At 45.6% G+C, this 19,807-nt stretch overlaps 1 protein-coding gene and 1 long non-coding RNA gene across 2 annotated transcripts in view; both read right to left on the bottom strand.

The window, feature by feature from the left end:
• The window catches only part of LOC118789810, a 52,082-nt gene extending 50,074 nt beyond the window's left edge, over positions 1 to 2,008 (bottom strand). The window contains exon 1 of the long non-coding RNA XR_005005482.1: positions 1,718 to 2,008. This is a non-coding gene — a long non-coding RNA (uncharacterized LOC118789810). The remainder of the gene's footprint in view (positions 1 to 1,717) is intronic.
• Positions 2,009 to 6,778: 4,770 nt separating this feature from the next.
• anapc1 (anaphase promoting complex subunit 1) overlaps positions 6,779 to 19,807 on the bottom strand; it is a 47,375-nt gene continuing 34,346 nt past the window's right edge. The window contains exons 35-48 of the mRNA XM_036547048.1: positions 18,847 to 18,917; positions 18,476 to 18,566; positions 18,332 to 18,385; positions 17,381 to 17,574; positions 15,415 to 15,501; positions 14,627 to 14,744; positions 13,006 to 13,083; positions 12,422 to 12,489; positions 10,867 to 11,005; positions 10,361 to 10,447; positions 9,912 to 10,007; positions 8,882 to 9,080; positions 7,786 to 7,920; positions 6,779 to 7,243 (exon numbers count right to left, since the gene is read on the bottom strand). Of these exons, the coding sequence (XP_036402941.1) occupies positions 7,113 to 7,243; positions 7,786 to 7,920; positions 8,882 to 9,080; positions 9,912 to 10,007; positions 10,361 to 10,447; positions 10,867 to 11,005; positions 12,422 to 12,489; positions 13,006 to 13,083; positions 14,627 to 14,744; positions 15,415 to 15,501; positions 17,381 to 17,574; positions 18,332 to 18,385; positions 18,476 to 18,566; positions 18,847 to 18,917 (1,548 nt within the window). The 3' untranslated portion in view covers positions 6,779 to 7,112. The remainder of the gene's footprint in view (positions 7,244 to 7,785; positions 7,921 to 8,881; positions 9,081 to 9,911; positions 10,008 to 10,360; positions 10,448 to 10,866; positions 11,006 to 12,421; positions 12,490 to 13,005; positions 13,084 to 14,626; positions 14,745 to 15,414; positions 15,502 to 17,380; positions 17,575 to 18,331; positions 18,386 to 18,475; positions 18,567 to 18,846; positions 18,918 to 19,807) is intronic.

Below are 19,807 nucleotides of genomic sequence, written 5' to 3'. Positions count from 1 at the left end.
GATAAAGCACTGTTGTATCATGTTACATATTATTTTAAACATGTATTCACATTTTAACTGCAGGAACAGTCTTCTGAGCCTTAAATTGTATTGCTGTGTGGATGTGGTTACTTGTGCACCATCGCCCTCTAGTGCACTACATATAAAACATGTTCACAGCTTTATTTGGGGAGGAAAAAACAGCAACATGTTTCTAACTTCCTTTTACCTCCATTTTGTCTTCCAGGACAAACAACAAATGTGTTACAAAATGGGTTTCTTAGGTCCATCTTTGGATCTGCTTTACTGATCTGTAAAGACAGCATAATGTGCCCAGCATTCAAATGATAAAATTTTAGTTCTTTGCATTGAATATATACAAGCACTCTGCCTTTCCTTCAATACCTTCTTGTTTTTGTCAGATAGAGAGAAACCATATAGGCCTAGCCATTAAACTCAGTTTCAGGTCACATCTGAATCCTCTGAGATATCTGACAGCTATGGAAATCACCTCTCTATTCACAGAATGGGTCTTGAACATAACTAGCTCTTTTGTCTAAGAGAAACCACATGAATGAAACAGCGAGTGGGAAAATCCCAGAGCAGTCATTCTGAGAGAAAGAACAAAAAATAGGTTGATAGTGTTCTGTAAAGAAGAAAAGACCTCCGTTTCCACGCTGTAGGCTGATTCTGTGTGTTAGACCAAATTTGAACAGAGGATACGTCTAAGTGGTCGACCAATCAATTACAGGACCACTCTTTAGGGCAGAAGTTAGTTTGAATCTGTAAGAATTTCTGTAAAAAAAAAAAAACGCAGAAATCGGCACATTAAGTGTCAATGCAAATTCTTTGAAGGTAAGCAAAATAGGAGGGCTTCCCACCTTATAATTAAAAAAAAAAATCAAAGACTATTAACCTTTCCTATGGGAGGGGCAGTATGTTTCCCCCTCCTATATAGGGTGGGGCTTGAGTTTTTAAAAATCTGCCTCAAACCATAAACTTCGATTTTGAGATTAGTGAGAAGCTAACGGCCACATGGCCCTCACAATATCGGACGCAGCGCTATTAAATGTTTTTCCATACAGCCTATTTGAAACAGTGGGAGCGACCTGAAACCTTTTTCAGTTGTGATTTGATTTTTCAGATTATATTGACAATTTTTTTTACAGCGACTAACGCGGCATAGGGTCGAAATGAATTGGAGCGAAGCTGCGCGCACAGCTATAGTTGAACAACCGCAGCTAAGGCGCGCAGTTTCTCCCCAGATACAGTATAACAGGTGCTGCATTTAGACGTAAGAGCACACCCCCTTCTCCGCTTCGCCCATGCAACGCAATAACACGAAACTACGTGACTCGGCACTCTAACCATACATTTTGAGCCGTCTCTCGTTTGAAATACGAAAAAGGAACAGGAAGTTTGACTTGGTATATCTCACGCTGATATCGCAATCCAGCCTCGCCAGATAAAGCGCAATCAACCGGTCAGCAAGCATGAAATATTTGCTTTGAAACTTAATGTCCACTCCAAAACAGCACGCCGTGGAATTTGTGATAACACTTTTAAAGATTACACAGTTCACTTTCATTATGAAGTTGCTCTCTCGGAACACATGGAGATGTGGTATACTTACTTCCATCTGTCACAAAACAAAAATATGAACGTCAAACATGAAAAATCTTGTTTGACTCATAATGTTACAACCTAATTTTTGTCTCCTGTGCAAAACAATACTTACCATTGAACTCGGCTGCGTTGCTTGTTGAAGATTAGAGGCATCTTTTGCGTAGACCTTTAGCAGAAATAGCAGTAAGTCTGGAGAGCAAGCTTAATGAGCTAACAAGGGGAATTGGCCTGTGTAATTCATAATGCACAGACTTCCACCGTAAATAACCAGTGATACAAGTAACCGTGCAATCAGCATAACTCTTCTGGTATGTCTTTTTTCTCCAGTTCACTCGCAACGCTGTTTTCGTCGGTCTGCACTCATTCACAGCAGTTGGACCGTGGCTTTCCCCTTTTGCACTGGTTGGTTGGTCACACCCACCGTATATACAAAACTGACAGCTTGTAGCAACGGCTCTCTTGGTCACGGCTGTGAATGAAAAGTTTCGCTCAGAAAAAAAAGTTGACGTTTGTCCGCCCTTTCCTTGACTTTGTGAATACTTTCAAAATGGCTCAGTCAGACGTACGAACAGGAACTCTCGTAGTACCGAACGGTGCATTGACAGGCACAAAATTCGTTTCAAATAAATAAATAAATGAAATAATAGTAACCGATTTCGTCAATGTCTCAGATTTTAAACGCTGTCTCCACAGTGTACAAACAGCTAAAAATAAATAAATAAACATAATTACTAATTACAACCGAATCAATTGGATTAATTCATATTCAATGTGTTAACATTTCTCCAACTGTCCATAGGAATATGAGACAGTTGTAACATGAGATGATTGACAAAGTCTGACGATGCGGGTGTCACTTAGTGACGCTAAGAATACTGAGTAAAAGGTTATGTTGTTGGTTACTGTAGTTTCAGGAAGAGGAAATGAAGAAGAGTTAAAAACAGGCTTTTTTTCGCCACACTGACAAGGCAAATGCAACTAACATCAAGCACAGGACCTTTTCACATGCCTACTGGTATGCCAGAAATTTATTACACCATTGAGAAATCCAAACCGTCACCGGAGAGGTAACAGAAGCTGCATCCGGAAGTGAGCCTTCCCATTGGAGACTTCACATTGTTTTAATGTCTGCCTTAGATACCTGACAGTGTTTGGAGTGACCACGCCCTTTTGTTTTGCTTGGACCGTCATATGATGAGAGAGAATGGGTGGTTCTGCTGAAGGCCACATCCGGCATTGGGTAAGAATGCAGGAATGTGTTCCCATGAACAGAGGGGCTCGTCACACATTCCAGTCGGGTGGAAAATTTGGACTTTTGTGTCTGATGTTGTGCAAATGTGTCTCACAGCGTTTTGAGGAAAAAGGCTGCGACTAAAATACAGTCAGCCAAAACAACTACAGGTCTTTACAGCTTCCTTTCATGCCTTGCCCTTGTAGTGTGTACTTTCAAATATTTTAAACCATTCGGTCAGGCTGTGTGCTATAGTATCTTGAATAGATTTGCTCTCTACTTCAGGATACCACCCGCCGGGTGCTTCTGTGCACAGTGCATAAGAATATACAAGAATAGGCAGGAAACAAAAGAAAAACACAGAAAATAACAGTGACCTTGGGAACACTCTAAAAGCAAGGTGGGAGTTTCTCAGAGTGGTGTTTAAGGCCTTACGGTTAGGGAGTGCATTTCAGTTCATGTGATATTGGGTGTCCGTTGTTTTAAGGAACCATGGCGACCAACAAGTTACGACCTATTGCGACTCTAACCAGACATTTGTAGTACCGTTTTTCACAAATCCGGCTTTCATCCAATACCTCTCAATCTACTGAAAGTCTTTCATACTAAACATTCCACAAAACTAGCAGTTTCCTTTGTGGGAAAGAGACACTTAAGAAAGCAATATCACCAAAGTGACAAGAAATAAAACATACGCATAGTCCGTCACTCTCGTCGAAGACTAAGGAGACAAAATGGGGAGACATAATGTTGTGGGGCGACAGTATAGCATAGTGGTATGCAGCAGGGCTTAACCCACAATTGCCTTAGTAGTTTTCCAGCTTTATATACGTATATTACACATGAAATTGTAACCAGTGTTGCTCTGGGTAACAGCATCTGCTAAATAACAATAATGTAAAGACTGACACATTTCAAAACATGTGTTTGTAAGACATTAGCTGTGCTCGCTGTCCTTGTGACTGGGTCCAGCCCTCTGTGTTGCATGGTCAGGTTATGATGGCTGCATGGAACCACGACAGAGAGGAAGATTCTTTCTGCCCCTGAAGGAATGTCATCTGCCTGGACCCTCCAATTCCCTAAACAAAGACTTGCCTATAAACACAAGACTCACACCAGCCCTGGAATTAACACACACTGATCTTTAAGCCTGTCCGTCTGACCACAATGACATCTTCAGTTATGAAAACGGCCCTGGAAGAAACATACCGGTCCTTTGAAGCAATTCTTTCCACAGAGATTGTACTGTAATTACAGGTTTCAACATTTTTCACATACACAGAGAATGAGAGGTTAGACTCACATCTCTCTCCCTCACTCTCTCTCTCTCTCTCTCACCTGACCCCATCCACTATTCTCTCATGAATGCCCTGCCACATCCTGTGTGGCTGGGGTCCCATAATGCCGAGAGGGGCAAAGAGGACTTCCTGAATTGACTTCTGACATTTCCACCCAGTGCTGCCTCCGGAGCCTTTAACGTGTGACAGCGCCGGCTCCATTCGATCGCGCTTAACTCGATATCGCTGGGCGAATCTCGGAAAAGCAGTGCGTGAAATGATCTGATTCGGGACGAAAGGGGAGGGCGCTCAGAGGCGCGATGATAAATCGGGGTATACCTAAACTGACATACCGACAGGTTAATTGCATTACTCGAAATATATAAATATATCTATTTTTAAATTTCCTGCAAGGCTTTCTGAGACCACTGGTGAAATGGGCAAGGTACAGGCAAAGATGTCAATTTAGAAGCTCCAGGATCTCAAATTCCCAACCATGTATTCTTTAGAGGAAAAACCACGCTGACATTTATATTAGAGCTATCACTCTCCTTGGGTCCCCTGTGTGGGAGGACCAGTCACCAGCAGTATGACCGTCAGCCATGTGAAGCTTAACAGACAGCTTGGTCTTCAGCGGAACAGGCTTAGAAGTAGACTTAAATGTCCCTACAAAGACATTTCATACAAGCATATGCTGTGTCGTTACTCAACAGCAGCAGAATATGATTAACATATTAGCATGTCTAAGGCACGTGTTGGTCCACATGAACTCATACAGAGCAACAGTCTTACAGTTGCCTACATGTAGCAGTAGAGCGAACAACTTACAGCTTGCTATACTGAAATAAATGGGAAATACACAGTACTGTACACATGGTGCACCAAACAGATCCCTCAAGACTGAGAGAGAAGGTGACTACAGCTGTTTTTTTTTTGTTTTTTTTTTAAGAAGGGTGTTGTTAGTGTGGAATTTGCTTGGTGATTTGTTGCTCAGTAACACTGAGAACAAAGAGCAGATGTGTCTAGGACTGAAGAGGAGGCCTCTGCCTCAGATTCAGAGCCTTTCCTTGCTTTGTCAAAGCACGTGCACTTCAACACAGAGGATGTGGGGACCTCCACTGTTGTCAACCGATCTGAATAGTAAGGCATGACTAATCGAAGAGGATGGAAAGGAAGTGCAGGTCTCGGCTGCATTACATGCCGCTCCCCGCAGAGTTTTACTGAACAGCAGCAAGAGAGAACCACGAAAACCATAGCAACGTCACAGACACAGCCGTTTACACGTGCTCCTCAGTTCAATTCCCTCCTGCATAGTGCTACGTAACGCCTGGGGGGGTCTGGTCTGAAGAGGGGAGGACAGTAGTACATATAGCCATTAAGCCCTTGAGGCCCATTAATATAAAAATAGCAGGACCAGGTGAAGTTCTATTGGCACTTAACCATTTAATCAATATTAAATCCTATATACCACCCCCCCCCCGCCCCCCCCGCCCCATGCAGACGCACCTCCCCCTTCCACTCTCTTTACAAACAGAAATCTTGAACTCCATTAGGGGCATGGGTGAGGGGGAGGGGGAAGGGGGGGGGGTCTCTCTATTTCATAGTTGAACAGTGATATCTAGCATTGTGCAAATTGCTCAGCTTCCTTATTCTTATGAATCATTCCACTCTGAGCTATTCTAGATGGGCATTTCCAATAACCGTTTGCCTAAGCAATCTGCATTTCCTCCTGATAGATGAACTGTTAAATTGCTCACTTACCCACAACCAATTAAATTAGAGGGAATGTCTGTAGTTACAGGCAGTGCTGGAAATACCGTTTATTCCATAGTATATGTGTACTCAGGGTGTAACCTGCACAATCAGTATCCTTATATTTAAAGAAGATCAGGCTTTTAGGCATACTCATATTGTTAGAACTCTAATACTTATTTGAACACTTGAATACAATTCAGTTTTTGCATATTGGCTCAAGTCACCCTCAATCTGTCTGACAATAGCTGTTAGTCACCTTGACTGAACAGTTAAATTGTGTTACCATGGCAGTTCAGATTGTGAAATATAATCACTAAACAGGCAGACAACAGTGAAGTCTGGAACTGCTGAAACATTCCTTTCAACTGAAAATAAACACAATTTTCTATTTTTTGTGCAGGATCTTGGATGGATTCTGCAAACTGGATTCAGGCCATAGAAATCATCGTTGCAGAAGCTTCCTGAAATTTTCCTGGAATTGTACATTCCTTTTAACTCAAGACCATTTCAAAGGCAGACTCTAATTTGATAATGAAGACCAGTTCTTTTGAATGTAGTTCTCTTTTGGTTTAAACGCTACTTCCTTATCTGTCAGCACGATACTAACAGGATGTGCCAAAGTGCCTTTTGATAACCTCGCTTAAAGCAAAATGAACTTGCTTGGTTTAAGAGTTGCAGGCACACTAAGCAAAACACTTAGAAATGAAATAAATGACAATCCATGTCTGAAAGTAATTATATGTGAATATTTTCTTGATGAAATAAAATTGGTATCCAATAACATCTCCCAGCACTGACATGGAGATGGAATTCTTCCGACTGGCAAACAGCACAAAGAAATATTAGACCTGAAAAATGTCAAATGAAGACAAATTTTGTACATTCTTGCTCTCTTTTTTATTTTGTGGTATTAGATTCATACTGGAAAAAAGTTTTCACATACATACAAAGGCTTATATACACTTTCCCGCAGGATATTTTTAACGATATTTGGAGTTTTAACAGGCTGATATGCTGTGGTTCTTTGTATTGTGGAAGAGGAGACAGTGACACAAGGTCAAATAACCCCTTGACAGATCAGAGGGAAGGGACAGCACCACGCAGCTGCCTCTGGCCAGTCAGAGGACAAGAAGATTGCCCTCTGTGCCACCTCCAACCAATCACACGACAGGGACTCTGCCTTTGGTGTTGACTCTGACCAATAAGAGGACGGGAAGAGCGGCTGCAGTTTCGCCTCGGGCCAATCAGAAGACGGGGACCATGCCCACGGTGTCATCACTGGTCTGCAGTAGCAGCGGGCCCAGGCGAAGAGCGGAGCGCACAGGGACCCCCAGCTGGCTGAACCTCAGGAGAAGCTCAGCAAAGCTGCTGCTACCTGTGACAGGAAAGGACAGAAGAGTCACACAGGAAGACTGGCAAGATACGATCGAGGCGCAGGGCGAACGGACATAGCACATTGAAGCCTGGCTGAGAGGAAGGAAAGATGCAAGATCCTCTGTGCGGTGGCCAGGCGGAAAGTTTGCTCTCTACTTAAAAACGCCATGTCACCAAGGCGAGCTCTTGGGTGGGCAGTGTGGCGTAGTGGTAAGGAGTAGGGCTCGCAACTGAAAGATTGCTGGGCAATATCCAGAGCATCTACTAAATGAAATGAAAATGTAATGTAATGAAAGCATGTCACAGAGGGACCGCAGGCAGGTATGAACTAGCATGGTTTACTGTTTTTGCAGATGTACTGACAGGACATTAAAGGGGAAACAGCAGAAGCCTGCTTCCCATTGCACATGATTCTGTGGATACAAGAGTTTAAGACAAAGCAGTTGCTTAGAAACAGTAACATCTATTAATTCTTGTGAGGTTTACCACAAGCTTATACTGAGCACAGAAAGAGAAATACCTTGACTAGTGGAAAGCACTTACCTTCCAGGTCTGTGCAGGCCAGCTTCCCAGCATTGGGGATAGAGTGGTAGACCAAGAAGCAGGCCAGCATGCTGGTGTCCATATCCTCTGAGTGCGGACGGCCGCTCATGTAGGCCCGGAGGATGTGTCTGTTATCTGTGGTGAAGCCAGACAGAGTCAAGGCAGGATGCCAAGAGAGGGTTTTCTGTTTTTCACAGCAGTGTGAACCAGTTTCCTTGGAAAGCAGGACACTGCCCACTATTGCATCTGCAGAAAATGTGTCTGCAGAATTCTGTGGTGGACCATGACAGTTTTGTTCTTATTAATGAACTCAGACTAAGACCACAGGATGGCTACAGCACAATCTACTACAGGAATGACAACTTCACAAACACATTACAACCCAGCTCATGTTCTTAGTCAGTTATTGAGATAAACAAAAAAAAAACCCTGCATGTGTGTGTGTCACAGTCCGATACTGGACCATTTTTCTGAACTTTTTAGGATGAGCATATTTTCAAATACCAAAGGACTGGTGGAACATTGTATATGCCAACTGAGAAGCCATGTGATATAATTCACTGACATGGGCTTGCAGAAGGCATGGCAGCAGTGTGGAGTAGTGGTAAGGAGCAGGGCTTGTAACCGAAGGTTGCAGGTTTGATTCCCCTCTGGGGGGCTGCTGCTATACCCCTGGGCAAGGTACTTAACCCAGAGCTGCCTCAGGATATATCCAGCTGTGTAAGTGGGTAACATGTAAAGTTGTGACCTATGTAAGTCACTCTGGATAAGAGTGTCTGCTAAATGACAATAACGTAATGTAATGTAGAGCTCAACATGTTTATTTGTACATGAAATTTTCTTTAATTGTATTGCATTCTATTGTATTTATTGTATTGTTTTGTAGCGTATAACTCTGTCTGCATTTATGTTTTCAATGTCGACACCTGCACCAAGAAAAATTCCTTGTACATCTGTACTTGGCAAATAAAACATTCTGATTCTGATTCTGAAAGGGCTCTGAAAACTGTAACCTATGCAAGTTGCTCTGAATAAGAGTGCCTGGTAAATGGCAGTAATGTTAAGTAACATGGCGGTGATTAGGATGGTCCCTCACCGTACAGCCAGCGGTCCAGGGTGCTGTCGGCAGAGCACTTCATGACGGGCAGGAACTCGGAGCTGAGCAGCAGGCCGTGGGCCTGGGGCTGCCGCAGCCTCTCCTGCAGCACACGGCACTCGCACAGCTCCAGGACCAGCCGGATCTGCCACAGGGCGAAGGTCTCGCTCATCTCCCCCTTCTCCAGGCTCTTCACCGCCTGCGAGGAAGCATACCCACCCCAGGGAAAGCGTCACATAGCGGACCTCATGACCGTCACATAGCAAAGCTCATTACCGTCACACAGCAAAGCTCATTACTGTCACACAGCAAAGCTCATTACCGTAACACAGCAAAGCTCACCACCGTCATACAGCCAAACTCACGACTGTCACACAGCAAACCTCACCACCGTCACCCAGCAGAGCCCACAAGCGTCAGAGGAAACCTCCTTACTGTCACACAGCCAAGCTCGCGACTGTCATACAAAGAAAACTCACAACTGTCACACAGCCAAACTCAGGACCGCCACACAGCAAAACTCACGACTGTCATAGGAAAACTCACGACTGTCACACAGCAAACCTCACAACGGTCACACGACACACTTCAGCACCGTGACACAGCATGTGTAAGCACCATCACACAGCAGACCTTAACATATAGTCATGCAGCGCAACTCAACACCGTCACAAAACTGACAGTCACAAATCAAACCTCAATTTCATCACACAGCACACTTCAACACTGTCACAAAACTATGTGGCACATCAAACAGCAAACCTCACCACACATAAAACCCAGAGCACCACCGTGTGTCATAATTACCACCGTACATCAACGACTACATAGCATATGCTATTGTGTAACAACGCTGCCACAAAAAACTATTGACATGCCACTGTGATACAGCAAACCCGACCCACAACAAAGGCCTGTGATCGTTTTACCAGAGAATCCTTCAGTTGCTGGGAAAATAATAGGCTGTATAATTGAAGATCTAAATTAGCAGAAAGGTCAAGTGCGCATTAAGCCGAGACGGGTGTCTTACTTGATCTATTGCTATGTAGGTCGGAAGCATCTCAGGGTTCTCTTGGGTGACGCATTCATACAGGATTGCAGAGAACAAGGCCAAGGTATCTTGTTTCTAAAAGACAAAGACCCATGTAAATTGAGAATGAAAACATCCTTCACAGCCGGACACATTTCAAACCAACAACAAAAAATGGGAGCTGTGCTACAAATTAGGCCATCGAGATTTTATGAATGAAACTGTAAAATGAGACATTCCGTCGTGACTTACAGCTACAAATACATACAACAGAGGTCCTCATTTCAATATGTTACGCTTTTAAGAGTAACGGAGGGACTAATAAAGAAAGTGTCTTGATTTGTACCATCATACCTATATTGTATCCCTATATTAATCTAATCTAACCTCTCTGGGGTTACTGTAATCCACAGCTTCTGTGTATACATATTTTTACATCATAAACTCACGTGTTTCATGTTCTCAGCGGGTTTACAGAAATATTCTGCAAAGGAGACCAAGGCCGCGTCTGAGGTGAAGGTGGAGATGGCCTCAGGCTGTGAGAAAAAGAGCAATTAGAAGTCCTGCTCCAGGGGTTAAAATCCAGGCTCAGGCGCTGAGGGACTTTGCCCTGACGTGGATGGATGGGGATAGGGAGGTAAAAATACGCTGGTATTGATTGGACAGAGCAGAGTGTATAGCAAGGGGGAGCTGCTCCATGCCTTTACTGAACCCAACCATTCCAGCTGCTTCGGAGTATTTATCAAAAGTGAGACTGATTATTACTACGGCAGTCACTGTCTGTGGGTATAGAATGATGGTGAGAATCAGCGCACTTATTCAGAATCTCTGTGCATTAATATTTCAGTCTACATAGGAAGCAGGAGGTTTTCAGGGGAACTCCCTAGCGGAGAGGAATGGAGGGTACCGCGTGTCACCAGCACGCAGACTGTCCCTTGGCGGGAGCCGTGTGTACCTTGAACGTGCGCACTTCAGGGTTCCTGTTGTTCACATTGGGGGCCAGCAGGCTCTTCCACCCCCGGGGGTCGTCCTTGTACGGGAGCTGCCCCGCCCGAAGCTTCACATACAGCACCCCGTCCCGAGCCAGGATAGACCTCAGGCAAGGAAAACAGGAAGCAGAATGAATTTTTGTTTTTATCAACCCACAGCCTCTTTGGAGGTGACCACTTTAATGCTGAAACTGATGGGGGGGATGATACGCCTTTTGTGTCACCGCTTTCACCTGTTACCAATACATTACGTGTCGTCAATAGATCGTCGTCTGTGTCAATAGATCTTAAAAATGTTATTTCTTATTCTCTGTTAATGTGTAAAAATCATACTCTTCTCCAGGTTGTCACAATCTCAAAGCATCTTACAAACTCGTATTAGTTCAGGAACAAGCTTACTAAAACCGAGACTGAAAAACCTGCAAAACACACAGCATACCGAGCAGCATGGGTTGAGACATTAAGAGATGGGAGTCGTCCACTAACAGTCACAGTAACATTGAAATGGCCATTCACTACAGGAAATGCCAATCGGGGTCTGGCCTCAGCAAAAGGACGAAAGTAAAGGCTGCACAAAACAGCCTATTTCCTGTAAATTCAACCATTCACAAATACAGCACGCTATCAGGGTGCAACGTACTCATCCATATCAGTGCACAGAAACTCATTTGAGTAATATCACGAGCGTGGCTTTCGTGAGCCTCCCCAGATGGCTGGCCTCAGGGAAACAGACTGTCTTTTCAATGTGGTTGCTTACAAGCCCTCTTGCATACGGCAATTCAAAAGCTGCACTCTCGTGTGTCACCGAGGTGCAAAACTAGGTGTGAAAAAATTGGTCTGACTCGTCAAGGGTTAAACGCTATCCAATTCTGACGAGCTTGAGATTCGCTCGTGACGTTTTTGCGTTGAGGAGCCAGCAAAAATCCCCCCAAAACAGGGAAACTGCAGGCTTTGTGCATGCTTGAGTTCATGAGTCCGGGCCAGTGCAATGGTGCTGTGGAACACTGAAACCCCACACAGACAAAGGTAAGAAACTCAGCTAGTTCAGCAGTGTGCCATCACAAATGTCATTGTCTATTAATCAATAAATATTAAAAAATACTCAACTGAAAATTAGCAAAGAGTCTGGTAATTACTGATTTTTTTAGACAAACCTTGTAATTTAACACTAGGGATCATAAGTCTATGTTTTTCTCAAGCAGCAATGGGTTATTTTCTTCAACAGACTTCCTGAAGGATGTCAAATGTAACTCATAAATCACTATTACCTACAGAGATTAGCACAGAGTACAGTATGTACAGTATGTAATGCATGTGCTATAGAATTTGTGAGCCAATCCACCACTGATGAGCAGGGCGAGCTATGGGGTGCCTCACATTCACCCCTGTTTCATACTAAGTGCAGCGGCTGCACTCCGAGTGTAAATGAAGGCACATCTGAATGCTGGTGGATACGTGAAAGGGCTCCAAGAGTACAGGAGAAATGCAGATCTTTACTCCTCTCATGTTTTAAACACTTACTGTAAATGTTGAGCTCCTTTGCTAATATCTATTGTCAGTTCCCAGTATCGCGGCCCTTTAACTTTAATCTGGAACAAAAACAGCACACGGAGACATAAAGCCACAAATAAATACCACAATACTGATGTCAAGGCTGAAGAGAACTCTATGATACATGGAAACACTCAAGTAGCATTTTATGTATCACATGAACCAATAACATTTCAGTCAAATCTGAATTGGAGGGTTTTTTCGCTTTACTTCAGGCATACATGAAGCTCGAAAGGGCCACAGCTTGGCCACCCCTACAGGCTCTATATTTTGTTCAGTTCAGGACAAAGCCAAGCCAACATGTGTGAAAATCATTAAAACATTAAACAAAATTTCCAACTGTGCCATTTATACACAAAAGAAAATGACAAAATATAGTTTCCTAACAATGTGATCAAGAGACATTTAAAATATTACAATTGCTAATACAGGAAACAGTTCAAATGATCATCACCCATCCTCTCACTAAATGGTGAAGCTGTATGCGAGTCCTAGCTGAGAAAATTTTCTCCAAAGCCCCACCCCAGTGATGACTCAGAAAGACGCTGCATCACCTGTTTGAGGAGGTGGAGCTCGGGCAGAATGGTGGGGGCCATCAGCTCCACGGTGGTCTCCTCATACCACTGAGTCTCCTGCAGGGGACGGACACGGACAGACAGACAGACACGCAAGCATGCACACACATGCAAATACAGCACACAGTCAGACCTGAAGACACTGCTTTGAAACACACATCTGCACATTTTTAGGACCATTATAATCACATAGCAAAACATATACACAACCAAATAAGCATTTCAAATGATTAAACAAGTTTAATGGCCAACTAAATCTCTATGCATAAGCTTTCAAACAATGCTGGGTTTTACAGCAGATGTTTCAGAGAATAAATCCTTGCAAATGTTGAACCAAACAAACATCGGCCGACATCTGATTTCCATTCAGCCACATTAAGCATTCATTCCGGCCTCTTCTGTGTGTGCCTGGATGTGGGCATTGGTAAATGAAACCCTGTGTTGGACTGAGACTCGTTCAGATGTGGTCTTTTGTGTTCCGTGTGTACCGTTGTACTTTCGACTTTATCAAGTGCTCTCTCGGACACTCGCTATGCAGGTTGGTCCGAATGGGAACGGCTGAAGCCTGGGGCTGGCCTGGGGCAGGGCTTGCCTTGGTGCAGGCAGAGCTATGGTCTGACGTGAGTGCCGAGTGTCTCTCAATGCATTCGGAGCCACGGGCTGGCCTGAGGGCGGGGCTCGCCTTGGTGCAGGCAGAGCTTTGGGCTGGCCTGAGGGCGGGGCTCGCCTCGGTGCAGGCAGAGCTTTGGGCTGGCCTGAGGGCGGGGCTCGCCTCGGTGCAGGCAGAGCTTTGGGCTGGCCTGAGGGCGGGGCTCGCCTCGGTGCAGGCAGAGCTTTGGGCTGGCCTGAGGGCGGGGCTCGCCTCGGTGCAGGCAGAGCTTTGGGCTGGCCTGAGGGCGGGGCTCGCCTCGGTGCAGGCAGAGCTTTGGGCTGGCCTGAGGGCGGGGCTCACCTCGGTGCAGGCAGAGCTTTGGGCTGGCCTGAGGGCGGGGCTCGCCTCGGTGCAGGCAGAGCTTTGGGCTGGCCTGAGGGCGGGGCTCGCCTCAGACAGGGAGGAGGGTAGATGTGGCGGGTGTGCGGACGGGGGCGCTGTGAGTGTGCCCTCAGAAGGTCTCGTCTCCGTCTCTCTCTAATTGATGCGCGCAGTAGGGATCTCCCCCCTGTGCTGATTCCGCTTAACTCAAACGAGCGAGCGGTCTGACGCGTAAGGGGGATGCACGCGGCTCGACCTTCAGCCGTCCTTCAACAGCCACGGCTCCGTTTCCGGCAGCCAGAATACTAATCAGCGCTGTCCCTCACGCAACCTTAATCATTAACATAAACACAACGCGTTCATCAGAGACATCACTACGATATTCCTGGCCTACATCCCTGGGGGCTTAGGGGGCTGGACTGTTGTTCCAGGTCTCTGGGTAACTGATCACCCTCCTTCTAAAATCATGCGTTTGTTCACATTATTTCGGTTATGGACGTGACTTTAAATTCCACGCTTCATACACTGTTTAAGATGAGACACGTCAGAAGGCACAGCGTAAGAAACAGATGGATGAAAGGCCGGTGTGGGGTGCTTCAGAGGTCATCCCTTAAAAGGGTCCTGTACCTTGTAGGTGACCTCCAGAAGGGCATAGCAGGGCTTGCAGGTGTCCACGTCCACTGGAACCAGGAGGCGTGGCTCAGCAGCCAGGACGGCCAGGTGCCGCAGGGCCTGCAGGTGATACCTGCGGGTGGAGAGGAGATACACTGCCACACCCTGCTGCTGCTGCTGGTATCCCTCCCCCAATGCCCTGGCCCAATTCCCAACCTGCCTCTATAAATAGCTAACCATTCGTTTCACTTTAACTGGCTGAAACTATCCGTAACCACACCCCTCTAGTTATACACTGAGGGGTGCGGAGGTGGGTCACGCTCTCCTCCCCCCTCCTCACTGTAAAAGGCTTTGAATTCCTTAGATGGAAGGAAAGCTGCTGTACAAAAAGCTGGTAACTTAGCCATTCATTCACTCTTTCATGATAAAGAAACACGCATTCCATGTCTCCACCCACTGAGGACCAGCCAGTCACCAACAAACACACAAATCTGTGAAGAACAGTGTTAACTCAAATGACACCTGTGGAGGTATTTATCCAGAATTTATTCTAACAAACTGTCCTCTTCGAGAGATAAATCATCATGTCTTCACAATGAAGAAAAAGAGCGAATTAATGAAAATGAGTGCACAAACAAAAGAACTGTATTGACTTTTCAGGAATTCACCTTGCATGCGAATATCTGGAACTGTCTTGCACAATATACACATTTACACTGACACCACACATCAAAAGAAACTCAAGATAACTGACAGTAAGCAGAAAGTTTGATGTGGTTTCCTAGATCTCTGAGCGGGCCTACCTGTTGTCGGTGCTGTGAGCAGGGAAATGGGGGTAGAGGGCACAGAGGAGGGCAGCGATGGCCGAGTTCGAGGTACTGAGGGTGTACCTGTGGGACACCAAAACAGCACATCAGCAGGATTTTTTTACACAATGTACCTCACATTAATGTGGCCACCTTACTGAGGAATCAAAGCCAAGTGCGACAAAGAAAGGGAACTTATTCAAAGCAGAGCCCGCTTGATCTCTTATGATAGCATCAAAGCTTTGAAGTCACAACCAGATGCAAGACCAGTGAAGTTTGGTTTGATCTACGCTACCTTTTATTGGGCAAGACTGTCCAGTTTTCAGCTAGCCTGTTGGAGGGGGACATTCACCGTTTCCCTGACAGTGCTACGCAGACAAGTCGTCCTGACTACAGTCAGCTTTTAAAACAGTAGCTCACATAACTGAATCAGACGTTGCACAGAGCAAACAGCTAACACTAGTGGCCGACATCATCGCTACTCATAAAGCCTTGTTCAAAAGCAGTTGTGACACATAAGAGCGTGCTTCAGCAGGCTTGCTTTTCAGAGTCCAGGCTGAGAGAGTGGCAGTCAGGGCCAGAGCAGGTAAAGCCTGCTTCACCCTGACTTGTAAATGCCAGAGCAAGTGGCTGCATCCCAGTCACCAGCTGCCACGCCAACAATCCCCATAGCAACAATGCAGAGGACTTTGTTCCTGGAAAAGAACTCCCTCTTACTGGGACTTGTTTAGTTTGCAGGCAGCAGTAGAAAGAGTTTATTCTACGAGCACCGTTTACACCCCACACAGACACACAGACACACACACACACACACACAAACACAGACTCTCTCACACACACACACACACACACACACACACACACACACACAGAAAGACAGAGAGAGAAGCACAGAGACGCAGACACACACATACACTCAAACTATATGGTGCTTGTCAGGTGTCTGTGCAACATTACAAGGCTTCGGACTTGTCCACATGCAAAGCAGGCTGCTGGTTTGAAAGCACTGGAGGGGGCGTTTTTCAGAGGGAATTGCATGACTTCACTGCACAGATGTTTCTGGAAACAAATAAGAGTCAACAAGCGGCTGGTGTACAACACGGCTGACATCTGTTTCCTGCTGCACCGAATTCCTTCCACGGGACACTCGGGCGGTGAGGGCTTATGATGGGACGGCTCTGAGGAGTGAGTGGGCTCTTTCCGGCAGAGTCTCCACAGATGGGACCGCCGAGCTGGACCCCCCCGCCCCCGCAGCAGGGGAGGTGTGGCGGAGAACAGAGAGAGGGAGCCCAGCTAGAGTCTGGTCCTCATTAGACTCCCTCCTCGCTCAGGAATGCGTCTGAGGGAGCGGGAACAGCCCCATGTACGGCTGGCAACACCAGACTCATGTCCCGCCCTGGGAGGCCATCTGGGACTGCAGTCACCAGTTATGAAATATGACATCGCCGAACTGTGGCGAGTGTCTGCTCACAGGATAAAGGGTCCATCCACACAAACACCACCTTGGGGGCAGTTTACATTTTTCTGCGCAACAACTGTTAAGCAACAAGTAACATTCGAGGGAAACCAGGCACTATGGGGAGTAGGCTGGAGAACTGAGCAGGAAGTGGATTCATGTTCATGTCCAGGAGAGTCAGACTAAAGCAGGATGGGATAATTAAGGGACAGATTTGGGACAGAAAATATTCAGAGGGAGCAGAGACTATTTAGTGGGAACAAAGGGTGTTCAGAAATCACAGAGGATGTGGACAGATAACAGCCTACAGAGTATTAACTTTGGAAAAGCACAGAGGCTATCCACAGAGAAGAGTAAATAGAGTATTAAGTCTGTATATAATGTATCAACACTGGAACAGCACAGAGAGTATTAAGAGAGAACAGTATGTAGAGTATTAACAGTGGAACAGCACAGAGAGTATTAAGGGAGAACAGTATGTAGAGTATTAACAGTGGAACAGCTCACCTGCCCCCTCCCAGGAAGAGCAGGCCCAGGGCCATGTGGTGGGCCATGTGGAAGCCGTAGTTCATCTCCCCGCTGGTCCTCTTGTGCAGGAAGCGGCAGAGCTGCAGTACGCGCAGGTTTCCCGACCCCGCCATCACCATGGAGACGGCCAGCAGCACCATGCTCAGACACGTCTGCAGGTTGTAGGGGCCCGTCTTGGGGGGGGGCGGGGGGGGGGGGCCCAAACACAATCATGCAGTCAGGACACCCCAGCACAGGAAAAGCGTTCTCAAAAGGCTTTAAATTCCCACTGTTTTTCTCCTGTGGTGGCAGGATCAGGCTGGAAAAGTCGAGTCCAGCACCTACACACTGAATGTAAACTCCTGTAGACCTTGGCTGTACGTTATTACATTATTGTCATTTTAGAAGACACTCTTATCCACAGCAACTTACATAGGTTACAGGTTTGATGTTATCCATTTCCACAGCTAGATATTTACAGAGGCACTTGTGGGATAACCACCTTGCCCAAGGGTGCAACAGCAGTGCCCCAGCAGGGAATTGAACCAGCAACCTTTTGGTTGACTCCGCTCCCTACGACGACACTACACTGCTGCATGGCTGTAGAGTGATTCAGATGCTGTTACACTTGTTCACGATGAGGTACCTCTGCAAGTCACTCTGAAATAAGGGGTTAACAAGTGCACTGAGCCAAATCTAACAACCAGAACAGTCTTATCTGGTGCCGGTGTGCCTGTCAGCAGAACTGTTATTGAATTAACAGTGCGTAACGGCTCCATCTCCGGGAAGTGATAGCCAAACAGATGATCAAACCCAATCCTGCCAAAGCTGTTTATGACACGAATCTGGCCCATGAGGCAATGGTGCTGGACTAATAAGACTGTGTTGAAAAGAAAAGGATATTCAGCTGGGGTAGGACAGTAACTCAAGCAGGGACGGACAGTAACTCACCACTGTGGCTGTTGTGGCCGTCAAGCACTGCATGAAGGTCCTTGCAAACTTGTACTGTAGGAAAAAAAAAGGTGCCAAAGTGAGGACACGGTGGGGTGTTAAAGGGGTGTTAAAGAGCGCTGAGCGGCACCCCGGTTCTCTCACCAGACAGTCGAAGGCGTCTGAATTGGCAGAGCCGGCGAAGCGGAAGCCCACGGCCAGGCAGGCTCCAGCTATGATGTAGTCATGGGCTTGGCTGTGGAGCAGAATGCACAGCGTGAACATGAATGAGCAGGGATACTGAGAAAACCTGCAGTCTTCTGAATGAGGAGACCCTACGCATACAATAACCATAACCTGTACAACCAAGAGGTTATACTCCTCGCTGCTTATAACCTGGACTTCCGCGGAATGTTAGACTCCTTAATGCTAAGACTTATTCAGGACGTTAAGATTCCTTACTCCTCATAACCTAGAGTTACGCAGAATGTTACACATAATGGCTCACAAAAATTTTATGCAAGCTGCAAACTCACGCCAGGGTTTCCATATTTAAATCCTCAGACACTGGGACTTCTTCCTGGAAAACAATGTTTTCTTGGATGATCTGATAAAAACAAAAAAAACAGTGTAAGTACATTCATCTGTATCTACATCCACATGTTTCTCCCTCTAGAGACAGAGATAAATAGATATGTCACACAGGTCTGTGACTGTGGTTTATTACAACTATTTATTCACAATTTGTACTCAGGAAACATGAAAATTCAGTATTAGTTTACCCTGACATCTTGTTTAGAGGCTAATTGAGAAAACTGAAACTCGTTTCCTCATTAGCTGTGATTTCATTCATTAACGATGAAATGGTTTCAGACGAGAAGTAAAGGGGGAAATGGACAGGTCAGCAAAGACCAATTTAAAAGCCTGAATCACACCACTGAGGTCAGAGGAAAAGGGTATCTGCTATTTAGTGTAGGTGCAATTAGTCTGTGCTGTTCCAACATCCCATTATGTTCTTGGTACAGATCATACTGGGCAATATTGCCATTATACTCTGCACTGGGCAGAGTAGAGATGTTTGCAGTAAACTACTTTTCGGTTATAATAAACTTAGCCTTTACAGGGGGTACAACACATCAACCACCACTTTGACAAAATTCTCTCCATGAGCTAGGCAAAGTATGAACTCCTTTCAGAACTTCTCAAGGAGCTCTCACTTCACACAGAAGCTGCGGGGGTCCCTAAGTGACACCCCCCTGCTTTCTGATCGGTTGAACAGTTAAATCTGCCTGCCATTATTGATGCCACAAGTGTTCCGATGTGCTGGCTTGTTATGAACATTCTTAAAGGTGTGTGGTCTAAAAGCAACATCTATAGCTAGAAAAACAAAGTATACATCACGAGAACCTCTTATCGCCAAGTCAAACATTCTAAACAGAGGATGAGAGGAATGGTGAATATGCTGAAAGAATACCGAGTCATAATTGAGTATCTGTG

Source organism: Megalops cyprinoides, chromosome 15 (assembly GCF_013368585.1).
Source record: "Megalops cyprinoides isolate fMegCyp1 chromosome 15, fMegCyp1.pri, whole genome shotgun sequence".
NCBI lineage: Eukaryota > Metazoa > Chordata > Actinopteri > Elopiformes > Megalopidae > Megalops > Megalops cyprinoides.
The sequence above is the reverse complement of the archived record's forward strand: the minus strand, read 5'-3'. Positions and strand labels throughout refer to the sequence as shown.